General features: G+C 35.5%; 1 protein-coding gene across 1 annotated transcript in view; it reads right to left on the bottom strand.

Moving 5' to 3' along the window:
* Positions 1 to 23109, bottom strand: part of Dync2h1 (dynein cytoplasmic 2 heavy chain 1) — a 169353-nt gene that overhangs the window by 138865 nt on the left and 7379 nt on the right. Inside the window, exons 6-24 of the mRNA XM_042674847.1 lie at positions 21885 to 22117; positions 20064 to 20198; positions 19845 to 19958; positions 19622 to 19733; positions 19214 to 19338; positions 16944 to 17119; positions 14007 to 14202; positions 12851 to 12946; positions 9137 to 9289; positions 8516 to 8614; positions 6525 to 6664; positions 6178 to 6406; positions 4571 to 4698; positions 3474 to 3589; positions 2817 to 2944; positions 2018 to 2167; positions 1007 to 1212; positions 401 to 556; positions 195 to 309 (exon numbers count right to left, since the gene is read on the bottom strand). Coding sequence (XP_042530781.1) covers positions 195 to 309; positions 401 to 556; positions 1007 to 1212; positions 2018 to 2167; positions 2817 to 2944; positions 3474 to 3589; positions 4571 to 4698; positions 6178 to 6406; positions 6525 to 6664; positions 8516 to 8614; positions 9137 to 9289; positions 12851 to 12946; positions 14007 to 14202; positions 16944 to 17119; positions 19214 to 19338; positions 19622 to 19733; positions 19845 to 19958; positions 20064 to 20198; positions 21885 to 22117 — 2807 coding nt within the window. The remainder of the gene's footprint in view (positions 1 to 194; positions 310 to 400; positions 557 to 1006; positions 1213 to 2017; positions 2168 to 2816; positions 2945 to 3473; positions 3590 to 4570; positions 4699 to 6177; positions 6407 to 6524; positions 6665 to 8515; positions 8615 to 9136; positions 9290 to 12850; positions 12947 to 14006; positions 14203 to 16943; positions 17120 to 19213; positions 19339 to 19621; positions 19734 to 19844; positions 19959 to 20063; positions 20199 to 21884; positions 22118 to 23109) is intronic.

The following is a 23109-nucleotide window of genomic DNA, read 5'->3' as shown; positions in this document are numbered from 1 at the left end:
ATATCTATAACTTCTATGATTTATTCTCTTTCCAACTTTTTTTGATATATGGAGTAACTTAATTGAAAAAAATATACAAATTAAAATATGGTTTAGCCATTAAATAAGTGAAAGCTCCAAGCATTGTTTTTAAAGTAAATAAAGATAAATGAGAGCTCCAAGCATTGTTTTTAGGGTACATAAAACAATCGTACTTTGTATCTGTCAACTTCTGATTGTAATTTCACTGTCATAACCGAATGTTCATCAATCTTCCTTAATCTATCATGCCAGTTCATCAAGAACTCCTCAAACATGTATGTCTTAGTCCTAGAAAACAATGAAACACATCTTAAAGTTTACCCATCTCAAAAAAAAAAACTTGCAAGTTACAAGAATCTAAATAATTTTTTAACCAAACCGAAAAGTAATCCAGTCTTCACAGGCCATTTCCTGAAATTCTTGCTGAAATTCTTCATAAAGTCCCCAAGTTTGTGCACAACTCTCAATGTCTTTAGAGATGGTATATGCCAGAGAGAAATTGGGCTCTTCTAGTCCAAAATGATGGCAATCATCACTACAGAAACAGGTAAGAAAAAATGGTTACTAAGCTATTTCACTGAATTCTGCTTGTATGATTAGTGGAGATAGTAGGAAACTGCCCTCACTTACAAAGGCAATGAAAAACTACTATCACATATAAACAAAGTTTTTCAAAAAGAACTTACGTGTATGAGCACATGCTCATACGCACACATGTTCTCTTATTCCAGGGCTTAAACTCAAGTCCTCAGTGCTATCCCTGAGTTTCTTTTTGATCAAGTCTAGCATTCTACCACTAGAGCCATGCCTCCATTTCTGGCTTTGTTTTTAGTAGTTTATTGGAGATAAGAGTCTCATGGACTTTCCTGACCAGGCTCTGCACTGGATCCTCAGATCGTAGCTCCCCGTGTAGCCAGTTTTACAGGTGTGAGCTACCAGCACCCAGCCAAAATAAGTACTACTATTTTTAGAGAAAAAAACATACACCAGATTTTTCCTTCTGACTTCAAGATAATCAAACTCAATTTTCTTCTCCTTTATTAACTTTGCACTCTTCTCAAGAGTTTCAAGTTGACCAGTTTCAATGAGATCATCACTTGGCTTCAGTTGATCCCAGCGAGCTTTAAACTTTTCCAATTCTTCATAGTAGACCTGAAGATGTGATTTCACATTTCTTTTCATCACTTCAATCTACAAGCCAGCAAAGTTTAAATAATTTAGTCCAGAATAAATTCACATTGTATGTTCATGTTTTTATTTCCAATATTTAAAGTAAAAAATACATCACAAACTTTTCAAAGGATGGCCTAAGTGTAACAATTCAATGAGAAAATTAAAACACAAATGTACAATAACAAGAGATAATCCTCAACTATTAATATGCCAATCATTCCTGTGATTATCAGCACCAACTACACCTATCAACAAAGATGACACATATATATATATACACACACACACACACACACACACAGTCAAAATTGCTGGCTTTTGTTATCAGAGGATTGACATGAAGCGTGAGCTTATAAGACTAATTTCAGGCCAACAAGATGTGTACAACCTGCAGGCTGCACCTCTAAATGACAGACTGTGTCCCTTCCCTTTCCCTTTCTTATTAGGTAGCAAATGAATAAGGTAGGGAAATATCTGGAACAGTAACCTTCAGATGGTGAGAAATTAAATGGAAGAAATTTGGATTCCAGATAAATTTATAAAGTACAAGCATCATTTTAACTTGCACTGTAGCTTGAGAAACTAAGAAAATCAACTAAGAAATCAACTAAGGTATTAACATAAAATTCATAAAATTAGAGATTATACATATGCCAAGAACTGAAGACAAACCATGTGAAATAATCACTATATAAAGTATAAAAATACTATAAATGTACCAAGGGAGGTCAATTTCAATAGCAACCTAAAATTTTCATAATACTGGGCTGTAATGAAGGGAGAATAAATTAAGTTTCCATTTTAATACCTAAACTTTTCTTACCTGATCTTTAATCATAAGTTGATGGCTTTCCATCATTAACTCAAATTTATCCCACTTGGCTTTCAGATTACTAATTGTTTCTAAACCTCCACCTGCCACAGTTCGTAAAAGTCTGTTTTTATCTTCAGCTTCTTGAAATAAGGGCAAAATCTAAAGGTTAAAAAAAAAAGCATATTTAACAAATTTTTGTTTTATCAGTTCTTTCAAGATGTCTTTTTGTGGTACTTGAGTTTGAACTTAGGGTTTTGTGCTTTATAATCAAGCATTCCACTTGAACCAAGCCTCCAGCCCCCATTCATTTTGCTTCATGATTTGCTTTTCTAAAATACATTTTTCATTAAAATAACTAATTTTTATCTATGAACTCTTCTATTGTGTGGGTATTCATATTTCAGTTTTAATTTCATCCTGTAGCATGCTCAACTTAGAATTCTAATGTGTCACAAATCATGAAATAAACTACAAATGGGAAGGGATGGTAGGGGAAAAACAAAGGAGGAGGTAACAATGTTTGATAGGAAATGTACTCATTACCTTACTCATGTAACTGTAACCCCTCTGTACACTATTTTTACAATAAAAAAATAAAAGAAAAAAGAAAACAACTACTGCTAAAAAGAAGCCTTACAGTTACTGTCCTATTATACCAACACAGCATCAAGTCCAGAGAATAGATGCCCAGATCACCAGATTGCCTGGACCTCTATATAGAAGAACATATACTTCTACATAATCACACAAAAATACCTAGAGACCCATAGTAAGTACAACAATAACAACTTTGCCTTGTAGTCCTCACCTCTGGCTTCCGACCTTGTAGCTTGCTATACTGTAAATTTGCATTGCCTATTTCTTCCACAGACTGGGGTGTAACTGTTAAGCTTTCCATCGCCTCAGTAACAAACGTATCAATTTCATGTATATGAGCTGGTAGGTAATAGTAAAAATAAGGCACATTATCATTACCAAAAGAAATTCAATTACAAAATTTCTAAATCAAGGAGGGTTAACATATCAAATCCTAAATTATCATGTATCATACAATAAAATTTCAAGAAGTGCATTAAACAGATTTCTTCCCATGACAGTTTTGTATTTTAAATCTTTGAAAATAAAACGCCTTCAGTCTTACTAAACTTTAAAAAGTTAGAAACTTCTTCAATCTTTTGAGAAATACATTATGCCAAAATCATGTAAACTTTCCAATATCATCTTCAACAACAAACTGATAGTATTTCAGATTCCAAATAATGAAATTGTCTTCACTCTTTACACTTGTTAAGGATGAATAGGACTTTTTTACTTTCTCAAAATTTCATCTTGAGAGTATTTTATTTAATAGCATTTTCTAGTTCAATTTTAGTTTTTAGTTCATCCTTGACTCATATTTTATGACCATCAAAGTACTGCCATTACATACAAAATGGAGTAGAAATGAAAATTAAAGTATCTTTACTCTGGATAGACTTCTTCAAAGAGAGAACAAGCATATCAAACAGCTTCTGGATGAGATCATCTATCACGGTCTTCACAGGGCTGCAATTAATATTTAAGCAGTCCACCTTGACAGTACTGAAAAATGCCAATGGACATATCCATGTAAGAGAGAAACATTTTAAGAAAGATTCTCATAAAGACATTCTCATTAAAATGACTTTATATAACACATCTGTTTTTGGAACACAGACATGTGGTGTTAATAATACCAGCTAAAAGCTAACGTTTATTGAAAATTTACCCTATACCAGTAATTTATATGCAGGTTATACATTTAGCCATAAGCATTACCAATAATATTGTTTTAAGTACTGTAAAGCTAAAAAAAAATAACGATCATAATTTAAATGACCACCAAGATCATGCAGTCAGTAAAAGCTACCCAATGACAGAGCTGAACCACTGACCCTTCTGCAGAATGACTTCATCATTAAATACACTTGCTATATGGCACTACTAAGAGTTAACAACTTGATCTCAGGTTCTCTCTTCTTCATCTCAGTATGCTACAGCACAAGATTTTCATGTTACAAACGTTCTCTAAATATTCACTGAAAGAAATAAAGTGAGGTTATCTTTTTTATAGATAATATGTACACTATTATACAAGCCTTGTCATGAAACTCTCAGCCAAGAGTGGTTGTGGTAATAAGAATTTTAAATAGCAAGGGGGAGAGGTTTATAAAATGTTGGATTATAAAATACTCCTCTCATCAATACATAGATGCCTCACTATGTTGTATGTCTCCCAGGGCATTCTTAAAGGAAGCAGAGCACTGTTATATGGATAACATATAAGAAGCTCTCATCAGTAGCTCCTGACCATAGTTAGGCTGTGCAGACATAGTTCCTTCTCATACTGGATCTGAAGAGTAGTTTCCTCCCTCAGTGTATTCTACCCAACTAGACCTCAGCCAATAGAACGTCTAGAAAGAAGTTCTTTCCCCCCAGATGGTATTTCAAATGTCACAGCTGAGATCACAGGAAGGAAGAAGTTGATTCCACTGCTCCCAAGAAAAATGAGTATAGTCCTAAGTGCTACATAACCTCCAATACCTTGGAAGTCGTTCTACTTCTTTCCCTTTTATTTTCAGTGCCTTAAAATTCTTCTCCCAATCATGTACAGTAAAAAGATGCTTTTCTGCCAAAGCTTCCATATCAACTTGTCCAATTACAATCCATTCCTATTTAAAAAATGAAAAATATGTTAAAGAAGTAGAATAAGTTGAGATGTAGAAGATTAGGATCCAGCTATTAAAACAAATGGAGAAAATGTAAGGTAGTCAAGTAAATACGAATTTAAGTAAATGTAGTCATTATTACACAACCAAGAGAATAAAGAAAAATTTAACATGAAAATACAGCAAATACAAGTTTAATTTAGATTTTCTTCCCAAATTAGACACATAATAAACAGACTCACTCTGCAAAGACAAAACTCACTATAAGGTACAAATCTGGTAGTATTCAGATTTACCTAGTAGTGTACAAATCTAAAATTCAGCAGCACTGCAAAGCCATTCTAGGAACTGGACTAGTTTTCAGTCTTAGCACTTAGGACCAATAAAAATGAGCAGTGGGATTAGAGTTTATATGTGGTTGGTTGGCAGGATACACCTAATGATGTTGTAAACAATGACAGCCGCACACATTCGTGCGGATATGCCATACAGTCCAGTAGGGCAGTAAAACCTCATTATGGAAGTTTTTGTAAGCATATGGCATTCTCCCAAGGACTAAACTTCCTAGTAACAGATTTCACAGAACAAACATCAATTGTTGACAAGGTGTGATCGCACACAACTAATCTTCCAGGGCTGGGATGGCAGCTCAGTGGTGGAGCGTTTGCCTTGCATGCATGAGATCCTGGGTTCAATTCCTCAGCACCACATAAGCAGAAAAAAAAAAAGCCGGAAGTGGCGCTGTGACTCAAGTGGTAGAGTGCTAGCCTTGAGCTGAAGAGCTGAGGGACAGCGCCCAGGCCCAGAGTTCAGGCCCCACGACTGGACACACACACAAAAAAAAAACAACAACTAATCTTCCACCACTTTAGCCACAAGTCCAGCCCAGCTTTTTTGCTAGTTAACTGAAGGTGGAATCTCTTGAACTTTTCTGTCTGGGCTGACTTCAAACTGAGATTTTTCAACCTCAGCCTCCTGAGTAGCTAAGACTAAAGGTGTGAGCCAGCAACACCTACTACCAATGTGACTATCTTTTTATCAGTCTGATTTCATTAACATGCCAGCACTTCACCTCAAAATATATTCAGGAGAATTAAAATGACACAACAATGTCACGTTCCAAGTTAAAATAGCAATTTTGCTATTTTGTGAAGTTTATTCAACTTCGTAAAATAAAGAACCAAAAAATTGGAAGTGGTGCTGTAGCTCAAGTGGTAGAGCGCTCGCCTTGAGCTGAAGACCTGAGGGACAGCGCCCAGGCCCAGAGTTCAGCACCACGACCTACAAAAAAAAAAAAAAAGAACCAAAAAATTTTTTTCATTATCAGGATAAATCCAAATTGTTTAAGAATCTCTAAGTCTGGTTTTCTGGTCTGCAGTGTTTTAATTTTATGCCAGATAAAATTATTAATCTGTACATTTACTGTTAATTCAATCAAATGAAATTTTAAGATCAAAGGCAAGAAAATGACATGTTGAATACCTTATGTTGATGTAACACAGCTGACAATCTCCTAAATAAGTCTTCTGCTTTGCTGTAAATTGTCAGAAATCCACTTGCATTTCTGTCAATCATGACAGAAAAAATGGACTCCTCTCCTGCCTCCCCTACTCCTTTAAACTGATTTGGAATGCCGATGAATCTCTTCATCTCTCTGTAATATTTAGCCCGGATTTCTTCAAAAGGGGGCCTAAATTGTAACCGCCCCTGTCTGAAAATAAAATATAAGATTTAATTTTATGTGTAATAGTATATGTATTTTAACTAACAATATAAACTGTTAGAAAATTATAAATTGGAAGTTAAATTAGGGTTCAAAATCATCTTACTTGTAAGTTAGGTCTATATTTATCTCTGGCAGGTTCTCATTAAGGGCTTCTAGGCCCATCTGATATTGATGCTCCAGGGCCTTATACAGCTGGTGATTCCAGTGCTGCTTCCATGCATGCATGTCACTGGCTTGGAATCCCTAATATTGACAGTCACATTTTTGGCTTAATAATTAGGTAGTAGAATAGAGTTTTCGTTCTTTATCATATGAAAATACTTTACAAGCAAGGTAACTTTAAATACCTGAAACTACACAGTCCTTAGTTGTTTTGTTTTGTCAGTTGTGGGGCTTGATCTCTGGGCGTGGATGCTATCCCTGAGCTTTTTTGTTAAAGGGAGTCACAGTTCTCCTTCTGGCTTTTTTGGTAGTTAACTGGAGATAAAGAGTGTCACTGACTCTCCTGCCCGGGTTGGCTTCAAACCACGATTCTCAGATCTCAACTCTTAATTTAGACTACTGGCAGAAATCACCAGCCCCTTACTTGTTGTCACATTAATAAGACATTTGATACAGCATTACATAGGTCCCATGGTTTCCCTTATTTGCAATATCTAGTATAGGTATGAGTCAAGCGGAAAAGGTCAGATAATGTGTTGTTAGGAAAACGAACCCTTAAATATGTATTTTAATGTTTTTGTTTCTTTCATGCATGTGTTTCTAATGCATTTATAAGATTATTTCTTTGTTGCTTTGTATGTCCCTCCCCCACAGTGTAACCCCTGCTTTCACTATATTTGATGTCAGTATAACATGTGGAGGAGATGGGGACAAACAAGTCGTTTAAGGATTCAGGTGGACCTGTTGCAACAATGAGAAGTACAAAATGTCATGTCAAAACCAGCTTTACAATGTCGGTGTGGGGGGGGGGGAGGGGGGATATGACTGGGTGGGGGGGAGGGGGGAGGCTGGGAAGGGAGGTGAAGGGTAAATAAAGGAGGAGTCTGCAATGCTTGGTAAGAAATGTATGCATTATCCTGCCCATGTAATTGTAACCCCTCTGTACAGTATGTTCTCAAATAAAATAAAATTTTAAATAAATATGAAAATATTTAAATGCTCATAAATAGTACGTAAAAAAAAAAATCACTGAAACAGCTGGGAAGGTGACTTAGTGGCAGAGTGCTTGCCTTGCATGAATGAAGCCCTAGATTCAATTCTTCAGCACCACATAAGCAGAAAAAGCCAGAAGTAGCGCTGTACCTTAAGTGTTAGAGCACTAGCCTTGAGCTGAAGAGCTGAGGGACAGTGCTCAGGCCCAGAGTTCAAGTCCCACAACCGACAAAAAAATAAAAATAAATGAAAATAAAAAAATTTAAAAAAAAAAATCACTGAAACTTAACATTATACCTATTTGGATTTTATTTTAGAATGTAGTAATAAACAATAGTTTATAAATTCTTAAATCAATTTTAAAAATGCCCATTACATATACCTTTTCTCTTGCTTTCCTATCCCAAATAATTCATTGGATATTTACAAAGTAATTTAAAATATAAAGCTTAGGATAGTTTACATATTTTGCTTCCAAACAACTACAAATCAATTCTCATACATTTTCATAAATATATATATTCCACCAAGATCTGATTATTATCTGGGTAGCAGGCTCTGTGCTGCCACCTCTCTATATATTTATCTCCTCAGATCAAAATGTTAACAGGCTGAAATACTACCCAAAAGATAAAACAATTATGACATGAGATTTATTGCAATCACTGTATTTTTGCCTTAACTTTGCAATCACCTAAAAGAGAATTAACAAACAACAAACATTTAAGCATCAAGTCAGAAAAACCACATAGAGTTTCTGAAGGATTTGGGACTCAGTAAGACATACAAACTTTTGTTACTGTAAATTCATTGTTATTTCATGTCATTTACATAAGATTTTTAAGAGCTAATCAATAAAGCTTTATTCTGAATGTGCCATCAATTCATATCATCTGTAAAGATTGTACTTCAAAATACAGAAGTGAAACAGACTCTTACCTGTGCTTCTACACTGGCTAGGCCAGTTCTTAATTCTTGTAATCCATCTTTCCAGCGTTGCTGCTGCCGAAGCAGATCAATATTCATAAGAACTACCACCTTCCAAAAGTTAAAGCACAGTAATGTCAAAACCTGCTAGAAAGTAAGTACCTATTCAGGTACCCTTCATCAACTGACAGAGGACCACTTAGCCTATATGGCATATCAACAATCCACTAAAGCACTGAGAAGCACAAAACATCACTTCTGAAGTACACCTAACAAATTACAAGGAGAAAATATCACATAACTCAAGTTGACAGTCTTCAAAATAACTAACCAGGGTTCACTGAAACTATCACAGTTGTGAAAAACAAGGAATTACTAACAAGAAGACTACAAAGACTCAACAACTAAACACAAAGAAACTGGATTATACTTGGAAAATAAAAAAGGTTTTAGAAGGAAAATGTGTAAAATTCAAAAGCAGCATATTTCCTGCTTTAAGACTAGACCATAGGTATACAAATTGTTAAAGGGAAAACTGAGTGAACAATATTTACAATTTTGCAACTTTAAGACTCAAATTATTTCCAAATAAAAATTAGGTACTAATAACTTTCTATAAAATATTATTCATACCTTTTCACAAAATGTAGTATGCCATTTTCTCAGTTTTCTGTTCTCAGTGGCAAGTCTTTCTGCAGCATTCTGAAGTTTTTGGATGTAGCCTTCTAATTCTTTAGGATTATCCCAAGTAATTTGTGACTTTCCTCCACTTCCTGCTTTTGAATTCTATGATACATTTACTATTTAGATAAACATCTTTTTTCCAAAAGATTTAATACTATCTCATAAGTACAATTATCACCAATTCTGACCTTCAATAAAGCATCTAAGCCAGGCACCAGTGGCTCACACCTATAATCCTAGCGAATCAGGAGGCTGAAATCTGAGGATCACATTTCAAAGCCAGTCTGTACATAAAAGTACCCAAGAAACTCTTAATCTCCAAGTAACCACTCAAAAACTAGGAGTGGGGTTATGACTCAAAGTGGCAGAGTGCTAGCTTTGAGCAAAAGACCTCAATGACAGCGCCCAGGCTCAGTTCAAGCACACACACACCCTTCAATTCTATCATGGATAAAACAATCTGGTCAAGAGTGCATGGCTCCATTACTTACACACACACACACACACACACACACACACACACACACGTCTTCAATTCTATAATGGATAAAACAATCTGGTCAAGATTGCATGGCTCCATTTCTTACACACACACACACACACACCTTCAATTCTATAATGGATAAAACAATCTGGTCAAGATTGCGTGGCTCCATTTCTTCCAGGTTCTCTCTGGAAGAAAGAAGGGTTTTTGTTGTTTTTGTTTTTTGTTTTGGGTTTTTTGTTGTTGTTGTTGTTTTTTTTTTTGCTCTAGGCCAGTGCCCTACCACTTGAGCCACAGCACTACTCTGGTTTTCTGGTGGTTTATTGGAGATAAAGAGTCCCATGGACTTTGTTGCCTGGGCTGGCTTTGAATGGCAATCCTCAGATCTCCTGAGTAGCCTCCTGAGTAGCTAGAATTACATGAATGAGCCACCAGTACAGGGCTAGCAGGGTTTGTTTTTTTATATATATAACTGAAAAAACCCTAGATACAATGTAGCAAGCAAGCATAGGAAGACAAGAAGGTAGGATGCAAAGGGCAAAGACCTCAGAAATTAGGTTTTGTCACAGTCTCCTTCATATCCTGGAGAAACTTCAATGCCAATCCACTAACACACACAGACCAAAAATACTCCAGGACTCAACTGTTCCCCCAAAGGATCAGAAAACAGTAGTCTCATACAGAATTTTTTTTTAACAAATCCTCCCTTGTTGTAGTCAAACACTAATGGAAAAATCGTCTCTCTCTGCAGTTTTAGTAAGACCAAGTAGAATGCTCATCTTCCACCATTACCCCACTTGTAGAAGCAGGTATCATTCCAATTTCCCCACTAAGGTACTGTTGGCAGGAAGGAGAACTTCCACCTCTACTTCAGAGCAACACAACAGTGTCAATCAGTCCTGTGCTCTACTGTTCCTGATATCAATGAGGTCCATCAAGATACCAAGCCTACACCCTAATGGGAGGCAATGAAGCAGTACAAATTGATACCTCTTGGTTACAAGATGGTATACATACATTATAAAATATTTTATTCTTACAAGATTTCACAAAGTAAATTAGTTTTCTCCTCAGAAATATCAGCATGTTATTTTGTTTTGGTTTGCTTTGATTTTCTGTTGGTCCTGAAGTTTGTACACCAGGCCTCAGGGTCTCTAGGCAGATGTTCTAACCAACTGAGCCTCACCTCAGCATCAACAGATGTTATTTTGAATATATTTATTAGAGAAGGTTAAATTAAAAGGTTTAAAATTGAAAACAAATCTCTACCTTTGGTGAAAAATAGTAAAAAGTAATCATGTATATACAGATATACATATACTTACATATATTTATAAATACACAGAAAAAAGTTTAAAAGAATATATATATGTATGTGTATAGATATAGCATGCATATATACATATATCTATATACATTACCCTACTATATCAGACTTGAAAAATTGCTATATGTTGCAATATAGGAGACATTTATTTTTATTGACTTGTATTTTTTTAAACTTTCTATAATAAATTCACTAAACATAGAAAACAAAGTTATTAAATCATCTTTATTAAAGCATCTACAATATGAATCATATAGCTTATAGTATATTTTAAGCCTGAGAACTTATAAAAAAAAAGTTAACATGGTTGGTCTATTATTTGAAATGAAATGCCTGCTTTAAAAAAAAAAATCTATTCATGCTGGGCATCGGTGGCTCATACCTATAATCCTAGCTACTCAGGAGGCTGAGATCTGAGGATCACAGTTCAAAGCCAACCCAGGCAGGAAAGTCCAAGAGACTTTTATCTCCAATAAACCACTAGAAAACTAGAAGTGGCACTGTGGCTCAAGCAGTAGAGTGCTTGCCTTGAGCTGAAGAGCTGAGGGACAGCACCCAAGCCTAGAGTTCAAGCCCCATGACCAACCAAAAAAAAAAATCTGCCTTTAGTTGACATGTGGGAAGTTGGATTTCTGAAAGGTGAGCACCGCACCAGTCTAACTCTAAGAACGGCCTATTTATATCTAAATAACATGGTTTATGCTGAACACTCTTTCCTTCTAGTATCCTGGGATTTGGGAACACGTGAAAGAGAAAATGACAAAGTGACAGCCCCCAATATAAATCTGAGTGGTGAATCTCTAATGACTTTACCTAGCAAGACAACATTTCACCTGTACTTTAACTGCTGGTAAGGAAATTCAATGCCCTGTGTGGTTCCACTCCAGGAAGCTTATACTGAATTTTTTTGGGACTTCAACCCATATACTTCTTCCTGTATTAATTTTGCTTTGTACTCATTCACTGTAATAAATTGCTGCTGCATTCCAAGCACTGAGAACACAACTCTGCACTAAATCACACAACTCCTAGTGACTCTCAGAATGTGGAATGGTCCTAAGGATCCTGAAAGGAACGGCAACCCACTTTCAAGTAAAAGAAGAGTTAGTGCACTCCTCTTTATGTATTTTTCCAACCAATTTATGTCTAGAAAAACTAAACATATAAATCTCAGAAAGTCAGTAGTCACAAAGTAACATATAGTTTAAAAATTATTGAGGTTTCAGGGAGGGGGTCAGAAGTGAAAAAACTGACAGAAAATGAGGGAAGAGCTGCATTGTTCAAAAAGCATTGTACTCATTTCCTGACATGTTAACTGTAACCCCTCTGTATACATCACCTTTACAATAAAAATAACTGAGTTTTCCCAACTTCACATTACAGACTTTACATAAGTACAAATAAATGAGAAATTAAGTCTTAAATCACAAAATTAAGACATAATATAAAAGTGCTAATAAACCCTGTATACAAGGACCTTAAACTTCAATGGAAAATAAATAGCATATAAACTGTATATTACCTACACTATTACAATTGATCAAAACATATAGCAAAATATGTGAAATAATTGTTTAAATGTGTTACTTAGTGGGAGAACAACAAGGAAAGGAGTAACAATGCTCAACAATAAATGTACTCATTGCCTTACTCATGTAACTGTAATCCCTCTGTACAGCTTGTTTATAATAAGATAAAATTAAAAAAATAAGTTACTAACAGTAAAGGAAGGCATTAAGGAGTAAAAGGAAGTGTAAATCGGTGGCTATGTTAAGCTGAATGTTATACTGAGAAACTAAAATAATCACTTCACATGTAAAGTCTAAAAATAAAGTATAAGATATCCACTTACCTTAATTATCTGTTCAAATGCTAGGGCAGATTGTAACATCATTGGCCTCTGACTCTGGATCATTTGTTGATCAATAGAGTTATAAAAATGCGCTACCTACGAAGTATAAGTCCAATTAGCAACAACTGATAAAAACAGATTTCATCTGTAAGTTTTAGTTTTCTTCACTGTTACTATTTGAATGGGAATAGTAACTTTTCTCGATCCTAAGATTAAACAGAAATGGTTTGTCTTCTCTAATTCAAGAATAATTCAATGTATATGTTGACGATATGTATTAACATATCGTCAACATATACATTGAATTCCTATAGTTTTCAAGTGATGTATTGAGGTTCACTGAACAAAGGTGACCGAATCTAGTTCCTAGAATCAAGAAGCCCAAAGACACCTAAAAAAGGAAGTTAGCAAAGCATGTCGAGTGCTAAAACAAGCAAATACATCTAAATTCTTAACTTCTGTGCCTTTTAAAAAGTCCTTTTTTCAGGATACAGCACAAGGACTTATCTATTTCTTCAATCAAAACTTATTTGAGTTGTCTGTTATGTCTTCTCTTACATCCTACATCAACAAAAGCCTATTACCTATATTTTGAAAATGTATCTTTAATCCTATCACTTCACTAGCTCTCTTGATCCAGCACTAACTCATAAACCTCCATCTCTCAGCAACAGAGTAAACCAGTCTCTAGTCTCTGCTTCCAATCATAGCCTCCAATAATCTACTGAAAGCAAGCTAGGATGATGGAGTCCTCTTTTTACTAACATGCATGAAAATACATTACTCCAAATTAGACTAAGGAATGACAAGAAATAAAGACTAATCCAATAGCCCAGAATTCTCTATGAACATACCCTAGCTAGGCAGATGAGGAACTCATTAATTAGAAGGTCCTTTAAAACCCTTGCAATTAACATAAAAAAGAAAACAAACAATATTCTACTTTTCTAAATGACTTTTGAATGAAAAGTAGTAACAATAAGTTCTTATCCCATTTGTAAAGCAAATTTTGCAATGCAATTCATTTACCAAACTATAATTTCACAAGTTAATGATCTATTCTAATTTTATTAGCCTAAAAATATCAACAGGAAGCCCTTAGCACATACGAGTTGAAGCAATGGATTCAGAGCAGTCATGTTACATGATGACATACTTGTTTAAGAATAATTGCTTGCTTGCAGAACTTCTGTGCAATGTTTGCCACTTGCTGGATTTTGGCAGGAATAACAAAGCCAAGGGCAGAGAGCTGACGAACTTCTCGTAGAAGTATCACCAAACGGTCAGAATAATGTACTTTTAATGACCCATCATTAGGATCCAATTCCATTATTCGACTGTTAGCCTCAATGCTACAAAAAATATACAATCTTTTAAGTCTCATATTATCAATGTTTTGACTGGTGAAAAACTTAATTTTTGTGTAAATATTAGTATTAAAACAAAAATAATTAATTATGACTTTTAAATTATGGTCTTTTTTCACAAATCACAACCCAGATTTTAGAAAGAAACTGCAATACTCAAATCACATTGTTACATCAATATTTCAACCAAGTAGTTTTAAAGACAAAAATCAATCTCTTAACTGTCAGCTAAAAAGGAAACGTTTTGATTCGTTTTCTAAAGGTATCCAAGAATTTCCAGTCTACTTGAGTTTTTTATATTTTTATTAACAGATCAATGATTTTTTTAAATAGAAATGAGGCTACAGATCTAGCTCAGCGATAAAGTGTTTACCCCGCCTATGAAAGGCCAATCTTTTCTAAAACAATCTAAAGTGCAGAAGAAGAGAAATACTCAAATGTTTCATTCTGCTACATTTGCTCCATATTAGTTAAGGATATTCAAATCTGCTGTATTATAAAAATGTCAGTCTTAATTTAGCTAAGGTATTATGTTTTCATCACACACACACACACACACACACACACACACACACACACACACACACACACACACACACACACACACACACACACACACACACACACACACACACACACACACACACACACACACACACACACACACACACACCCTTTTAGGATGTTTCAGACAATGCTCATTTCTAAAATCATTTTCATAGTTAAGAAAATCTTCAGTTCTTCAAGGTAGCCTACTAAAAAGCAAAGATATATACACCTGACCTCCTTCAATGGTACACACAACAGAACACAATACCAAATGCATACCTGAAATGGGTTATAAAAGATCAGATAGGCTGGGTGCTGGTGGCTCACACCTGTAATCCTGGTTGCTACTCAGGAGGCTGAGATCTGAGGACCGAAGTTCAAAGGCAATCCCAGGCAAGAAAGTCCACAAGACATTTACCTCCAATTAACCACCAAAAAGCTCCAAAATGGAGCTGTGGGGCTCAAATAGCATAGTCTAGACTTGAGCAAAAAAAGGTCAGGGATGGTTCCTAGGCCAACCAGCACAGGAAACAAAAAAGAAAAAAAATCAGTCTAAGCTTTTCTGTCTGTATACTATGCCTGCCATGAAACTATAATGGTGAGTTTTTTAAATTTTTTTATTATTATCTTGAAGTAGTTGTACAAAGAAGTTCCCATTCTACAAAACAGTATATGAATACAAGGTGTCTGACAACGTTGTCTAATAGTCTTTTTATACTTTTTTTTTGGTTGGTTGTGGGGCTTGAACTCTGGGCCTGGGTACTATGCTTGAGCTCTTCAGCTTAAGTGAATGCTCTACCATTTGAGCCATAGTGCCACTTCCAGTTTTCTGGTGATTAACTGGAGATAAGAGTCTCATGGACTTTCCTGCCCAGGCTGGCTTTGAACCATGATCCTCAGATCTCAACCTCCTGAGTAGCTATTATTACATCTACTGGTATCCATCTGTCTTTTTACTTTTATTCAGAACTATCTTCAAAATCAGTTTGCATATACCAGCACTTTCAAAAATGTGTTCAAAACCACCCTAATGACTCAGGACACGGTTTTATGCACTCACTAGAATGAAGCAAGTTTAACAGTCTTCTCTACAGCAGATTACAGTCCCTTGGTGTGCTACTACACAGAATTCATCACCAACAACCACGGTGCTAAAGTGTGCAAATGTTCCAAAATTTGTTGGATAGAGCACTTTTAATTATTTTGGCCTGGAGCATCTCTCCTATTTTAGGCTCAGAGTTGGAAGGGAAAGAACCATTATGTATCAGACCTTTTGGTTCCTCAATTCTCCTTCTATAAAAACAAAAGTATTCCTTCAATTTAAGAAACATTACTTTTATCCCAATCATCCTTTATACCAGTAAAGACAGACTTCATATATAGAAGTTCATATTTAAAAGTTTCTTTTTAAAAGATATAGTTGGGCATGCTGGTATATATACATGTGGTCCCAGTTACTCGGCAGGAGAATCAAGAATTAAAGGCCAACCTTAGCAACAGAGGAAGGCCCTGTGTCTTAGAACACAAGAAGCTGGAAGAAAAAAACAAGGGGCTAGAAATGTAGCTCAATATGAACCGTATGTTCAAGGCCCAAGCTTAAAACAAAAAATAAATGAAACTTAAGTTTAAAATTACAGACAATATGCTGGAGAAGAAAGTTGACCCTAGATACAAAGCAACTGTATTTGGTTCTAGAAAACATGTTATTTTTGAATAATATTAACCAATCAATATATAAAATTCAATAAATACTAACCTAAGGCTTACTACTTTGAGCCCCATGAAAAAAAATAGTCCCTGTCTCAAGAAGTTTAAAATTACTGTAATGTGCATGTACAATACTAACATAAAATAATAAGCATCTAATGTAAATATAGAGAAAATATGTAAATACTAATTCAAGGAAACCTAGAGAGAAAACCTAATTCTCAAATGAGAATCTGCAACTTCAGGGCATAGATGTTAAAAATCAAGGCAAAACAGTGGTCAATCTAACCATAACATCAAGGTTTCCAAACTTAACTACATATTAGTTATAACCCAACTAACTTGTTTTCAAACTAAAAGACAAAGGAGAGGGATTAAGTTTGGAGAAAGAAGAAAGATCATTAGTTCTACCGTGCCATTTGGATTAATGGTATATGGTTTTGTTTTACAGTTAGTTTACTTATACTCACCACAAACCAGATCTGGAGTCAGATAAACCTGACTGAATATCCCTGGACCAATCATCAAATTGTTCTTGCTCATATAGTTTAAACTGGTCTAAGAGATCTTCAGCACTTCGATGGAAAGATCGAAATCCTGACAGGTCAGACAAAAGAGCCTCAGCAATCTTCATAGCATCATCTACCTTTAAAAGTCAAATTATAGGGAGTAGTTGGAGAGGTGGGGAAGGAAGGAATGGTAAGAGAAAAACAAAAGAGGAGGCATCAATGCTCAATAGGAAATGTACTCATTACCTTAACTCATGTAACTAACCCCTCCATATGGTATTTTTACAATAAAAAAATGTATAAAAAAGAATAAAGAGGTTAATAAAGTCAAATTATAATAATGTACATTATTGGAATTCAAACAAAATTAACACCCTCTTCTGATCTTTCATTCATAAATTATTTCCCCTCATCTTTAAATAATAAAACAAAGTTTTCCAGAGAACATGACATCAGTCCTTGCTTTAGTCATGACTTCAAAACAGCAGCTCACAAGAAGGCAGTCCAGACAGGCACAATTTTAATGGTAAAATAAAACAAGGACAGGTCTCAAAATACTTGTGCCCACTGATATTCAGAGAAAACTCCAAACTTCAGCAATACTCCTACACAAGTTCCATAGTAATAGTGCCCTGAGTTAATGCTCTGGTTAATACAGCAAACCATGAGGCAAATCTGAATATCAAGAGAAAAATACTGTGCTTCCCTAACTACACAAAGAACACTGACAAACTGGAGTGCTAAGTGTCAAAATGCTAGATTTTATAATATTCTCTTGCCCTTAATCACAGATCAAATTAGTATTTACTGCATATGTCAAATACAAAAGACAATAGACATGGTAAGAACAGTAGGGTCTTATGAGTCTTAAGTAACTTTAATAATTTTTTTGGTTGGTCATGGGACTTGAACTCTGGGCCTGGGCATTGTCCCTGAGCTCTTCAGCTCAAGGTGAGCACTCTACCACTTGAGCCACCACGCCACTTCCAGTTTTCTGGTGGTTAATTGGAAATAAGAGTCTCACAGACTTTCCTGCCAGGGCTGGCTTTGAACTGTGATCCTCAGATCTCAGCCTCCTTAGTAGCTAGGACTACAGATGAGAGCCACTGGCACCCGGCTAATAATATTAAGAAGTGTTTTTGTCAAACTTGAACTCAGGGCCTGGGTGGGCTCTGTCCCTGAGTTCTTTTGCTCAAGTACCCTACTACTTTTGAGCCACAGCATCACTTCTGGTTTTCTGGTGGTTAACTGGAGGTAAGAGTCTCATGGACTTTCCTACATGGGCTGACTTTAAACCATGATCATCAGAGCTCAGTCTTCTGAGTAACAAGGATTGCAGGCATGAGCCGCCACTGACGACCAGGAATATTAAAGTTTTTTGTTGGTAATGGGTTTGAATTCAGGGACAAGCAGTTGCTAGTGTGGTGCTCTACTACTTGGGCTGTGCCTCCAGCCCAGTTTTTGCCAGTTGTTTTTGAGATAGTGTCTCATTTTCTGCATCAGCACTTTCTTGGACCACAATCAACCTATTGTAGGCTTCTTTTGCTGGAATCACAGGTGTATAACCACATCCAGTTTCCCTCCATAAAGACAGAGTCTCAGACTTTTCAGCTAGAACTGGCCTGGGACTGCAAACCTCCCATTCTCAGCCCTGGAATAACAGATGCTTGCCACTGCACCCAGCTGTGTACTGAGATGAGATCTCATGAACTTTTCTGCCCAGTCCGGCCTTGAACCATGATTCTCCAATTCTCAGTTTCTTAAACAGCTAAGATTAGAGGGGTGAGCCAACAGTGCCCAGATCATAAAATAATAGTCATTTCAACCTGTAAATCTGTCATTTCCTCAGTGTCACAATAATTTTGAATTTTCTATCAACCTAAAGTGATTTAATCATATAAACCAACTTAGAGACCACAACTATCTAAGATTTTGCAATTACATTGTTAATGCAGCGCAAAGGATGCTTATTTAAGAAAGTGTAAATGCACTTGCATTGAGCAAGTATAACTAAAATGATAAATGAGTTGTCAATTTTGTCTATGTGAACAAACAATCATTAGACTGTGCTATTCACACTTTCTCAGACTAATACCTTTCACATGAAATTAGTTGGAGATGTGAAGGAAAGCAGAATGTTTGCACTATAGTTTTAGAGATTCTACTATACATTTCTCAATTTGCTATATTTTAAACAATTAGTCTTCTTCAGCTTAAATTAAAACAAATACCTTCAATTCCAACTGACGAACCCAAACAATATTATTCACAACTTCTGAAAGATTTCTGCCAGAAAGTGGTCCAGATGCATCACCCGGGATTCCTCGGCACCGAGTTTCAAAGTCTAGTCGAAAATCTATGCAATTAAATCAAATAAATGATTACATAGAGGTGGCAAGTTTCCTGAACACCTCCCATGTAACAAGCACTACATGAAAACTTGTGTCTAAAAAAAAGTTGGCCCTTACCGTCGACTTTGTACCAAGTCAGAAAGAGAAGGAAAATAACCAGTCATTTTATAACTATCTCCAGGATGACGATGTCAGAATATATGTTAACACTAAAGGATATGCAACAAATAGAAAAACCAACTTATAAAATATTTTTCAAGCAAACACTAGAATAGCTGGTAAACTTACCTTTAACTGAGTCCACAAGTCTTGCCAGTAAAGTTTCTCTTTCCAACATTAACTCTTTGCTTATAGTTGGACGCTTCACCAACTCTTTGTATTTTAAAAATGCTTGAAGAAGCTAACATAAAATAAAATATGTCATCATGATAGACTAGGTCAGTATTTTAGGAGTAAAAATATCCTTAGTAGGTTAAAGAAATAGTAAGAGTAAAATATTTCAATATTTTACCTGCTGTGGACTATCTTGAATTTCTGAAATGTAAATTTTTAATTTTCCTGCTATTTTTTGTTCTGCAGGGGCAATGATTTTTTCATATTGAGATACTGCAGCTTTCCATAAAGGCTAAACAAATTAACAATATTATTAGATTTTAATATTTTTAAAACTATCTTTAAAAAGAACAACACAGAGGGGAATTATAAAGAAATAAACATATATATTCTTAACCTCAGTATATGGATTATATTGCACAGGATTCAGACCAGTAAAAGGTTCAAAAACTCGAGACAGGCACATGACTTTCTCTTCACTGGTCGGCAAAAAATAGAGAAGCTTCTCATGAATTGTTCTAACAGCCAAGACCTAAAACATAAAACATTAAAATAATGAAATTTATTATCAAATTATCAATATTGGTATAAATGGGTCTAATGAAAATTTAACAGATTCTCCAAAATGAATCAAATTGAAGCATAACCCTGAGAATTAAGGTGACCTCAAAGGCATAACTGTGCCATCACACTAACATTAGCCAGGGTGCTCAAATCTAGACAAAATATAAAAGATTAAGATATTTTTAAGAGTGTTTAAGATTCATTTAAGTAAAAGTATAGAGATTTCCATGAATATTGTAATGACTTCTGATTTTCATTATTCTGCATTATTTATAACTTACAAATATCTGAAAACAAACATAATTGCATTTTGAACTGAAAATTTCTATTAACAACCAAATAGTACTCAAAAATGTTAAGTAAAAACACTATAATCTTCCATTTCAGTTAGAAATATTTGTATAAACTTGTTCGTTGCAAGAACATCACCAATTCTGTCTACGTAAAAGGTTTCAACAGTAGTTTAACTAGCCGGGCACCGGTGGCTCAACACCTGTATTCCTAGCTACTCAGGAGGCTGAGATATCTGAGGATCATGGTTCAAAGCCAGCCCGGCACAGAAGTCTGTGAGAGAGACTCTTATCTCCAATAAACCACTCAGAAAACCAGAAGTGGCGCTGTGGCTTAAGTGGTAGAGTGCTTGCTGATCTGAAGAACTGAGGGACAGTGCTCAGGCCCAGAGTTTAAGCCCCACTACCAACAACAAAAAGAAAGTAGTTTTAACTAAGTAACAGCATTTCCCCAACTACATTGCTGCTGTCATTTTCCACCAAAAAAAGAATCAAGTTTCTTGGAAATGTAGATGATTCCAAGAGTAATACAGAAAATGCATGAGATCAGCTGATCTGTGCAACTCCTTAAAGGGTGGAGGCTAAACTGTTAAAATAACAGGGGCAACTGCAAGGGACACTCACTGCCCAACTATGGAATAATGTAAGAATAAGGACAATGTTCTAAAACACATAAAACACAATAATCCATGAATTCATGATAATACCAAAAATATTTTATTGCTACTATGGAACTATGGCACGAATCTATGGTTTTACTCATTGTTCAAAAAATTGTAAGTAGAAAGAAGTTGTACATTCTGCCATTCCTATGCAAACTGTATTTCAGGAAAGTAAAAACAATGCTACATTTTCCTAAATCATCACTACAAAAATGCAGAAAGAGGAAGTGGCGCTGTGGCTCAAGTGGTAGAGCACTCGCCTTGAGCTGAAGAGTGCAGGGACAGTGCCCAGATCCAGAGTTCAAGCCCCACGACCGACAAAAAAAAAAAAAAATGCAGAAAGAATGACAGAATTAGAAAAATCATTATTTTACAACCCTTCAAGATTATCAACAACTGCTAAAAATCGTTAAGATTTGACAACATCATAACAGTTTTATCCAGATGCTGGTAACTCACACCTGTAATCTTTACTACTCAAGAGGCTAAAAATCTTAAAGAACAAAGTTCAAAGTCATCCCAAGCAATTAACTACCAAAAACCAGGAAGTGGTGCAGTGGCAGAACACCACCTTAAGCAAAAAAAGTTCAATGAGATCATGAGATTCTGAGTTCAAGCCCCAGTTCCAGGGAAGAAACACACATTCACAAATAACTGAAGACTACTTCCACTTAAAAGATAGATACATAATCCAATTTATACCTCTTCAAGACGTCTGCCAAGTTTGTCCAGTGTTTCAGGGTAGTATTTGTCACTTTTCCAAGGATGTGGAACATAGCGCTGCCACACCTGCCCTGTCAGATGATTACAGACTACCACCCACTGTTCACAAATTGAAATGCCAGCTTTCAGATTTTCTTTCACAACATAATAAGGATCCTCCCACAGGTTCAAAGTTCCCAGCTTTTTCTGAACAAACCTTCCAAATGAACCACCTAATTGAACATAAGGCAAAGATTGAAACTGAAATAAATAACTTATGCATAATTATAAAATATGATAAGATTAAAACATACAAATTAACAAGCTAGCAAATTATGAAGTAGCACATTACTCTTAGACCACCACTGTCAATAATGTGTCTTGTTAAAAGTACATACATTATTTTGTATATTTTCATCTTTTAATATAGTGTAGAAATAAGTATGTTATCAAAGCTGTTAAGGTTACTTAATTGGAGTAGCATTATGTAAATAATTTGCAACTGCTCATTTCTATTCATGTTACAGTGCTCCAATAAATATCATTGTATATATACCTTTAAATACTTATTTGATATTGCTTAGGAAAATACAAATGGTATTTTCCAGGTCAAAATGTAACAGTAGGGGCTGGGAAGGTGGATCAGTGGTAAAGTGCTTGCCTCACATGCATGAGGCCCTGGATTCTATTCCTCAGTAACACATAAACAGAAAAAGCCGGAAATGGCGCTGTGGCTCAAGTGATAAAGCACTAGCCTTGAGCTGGAGCTGAGGGACATCACCCAGGCCCAGAATTCAAGACCCACAACCGACAAAAAAAAAAAAAAAGTTACAGTAATAGGTGCCATAGGTGCCAGACACAATGACTCACATCTATAATCCTACCTACATGGGTAGTGGTGATCAGGAGGCTCAAGGTTTGAGGCCAGACCTGGTAAAAAGTTATCGAGACTCGAGACCAAAGATGAACTAACAAGCCTGGTATGATCACACTTGTGATCTCAGCTACAAAGTAGATCATAATAGGTAAGAAAACTTCAGTCAAGCCCAATCCTTGCAAAAACATGAGAACCAACCAGAAAACTAAAACACAAAAAGGCTTAGGTATAGTGCTGAACTATTAGACACCAAATTCAAACCCCACTACCACATACAGATACATAGATACACATACACACACACACACATAAACCAATATAATTTAAAACATTTTTCAGTTTGAATAT

Source organism: Dipodomys spectabilis, unplaced genomic scaffold (genome assembly GCF_019054845.1).
Source record: "Dipodomys spectabilis isolate Male_0828 unplaced genomic scaffold, ASM1905484v1 ptg000023l, whole genome shotgun sequence".
NCBI lineage: Eukaryota > Metazoa > Chordata > Mammalia > Rodentia > Heteromyidae > Dipodomys > Dipodomys spectabilis.
The sequence above is the reverse complement of the archived record's forward strand: the minus strand, read 5'-3'. Positions and strand labels throughout refer to the sequence as shown.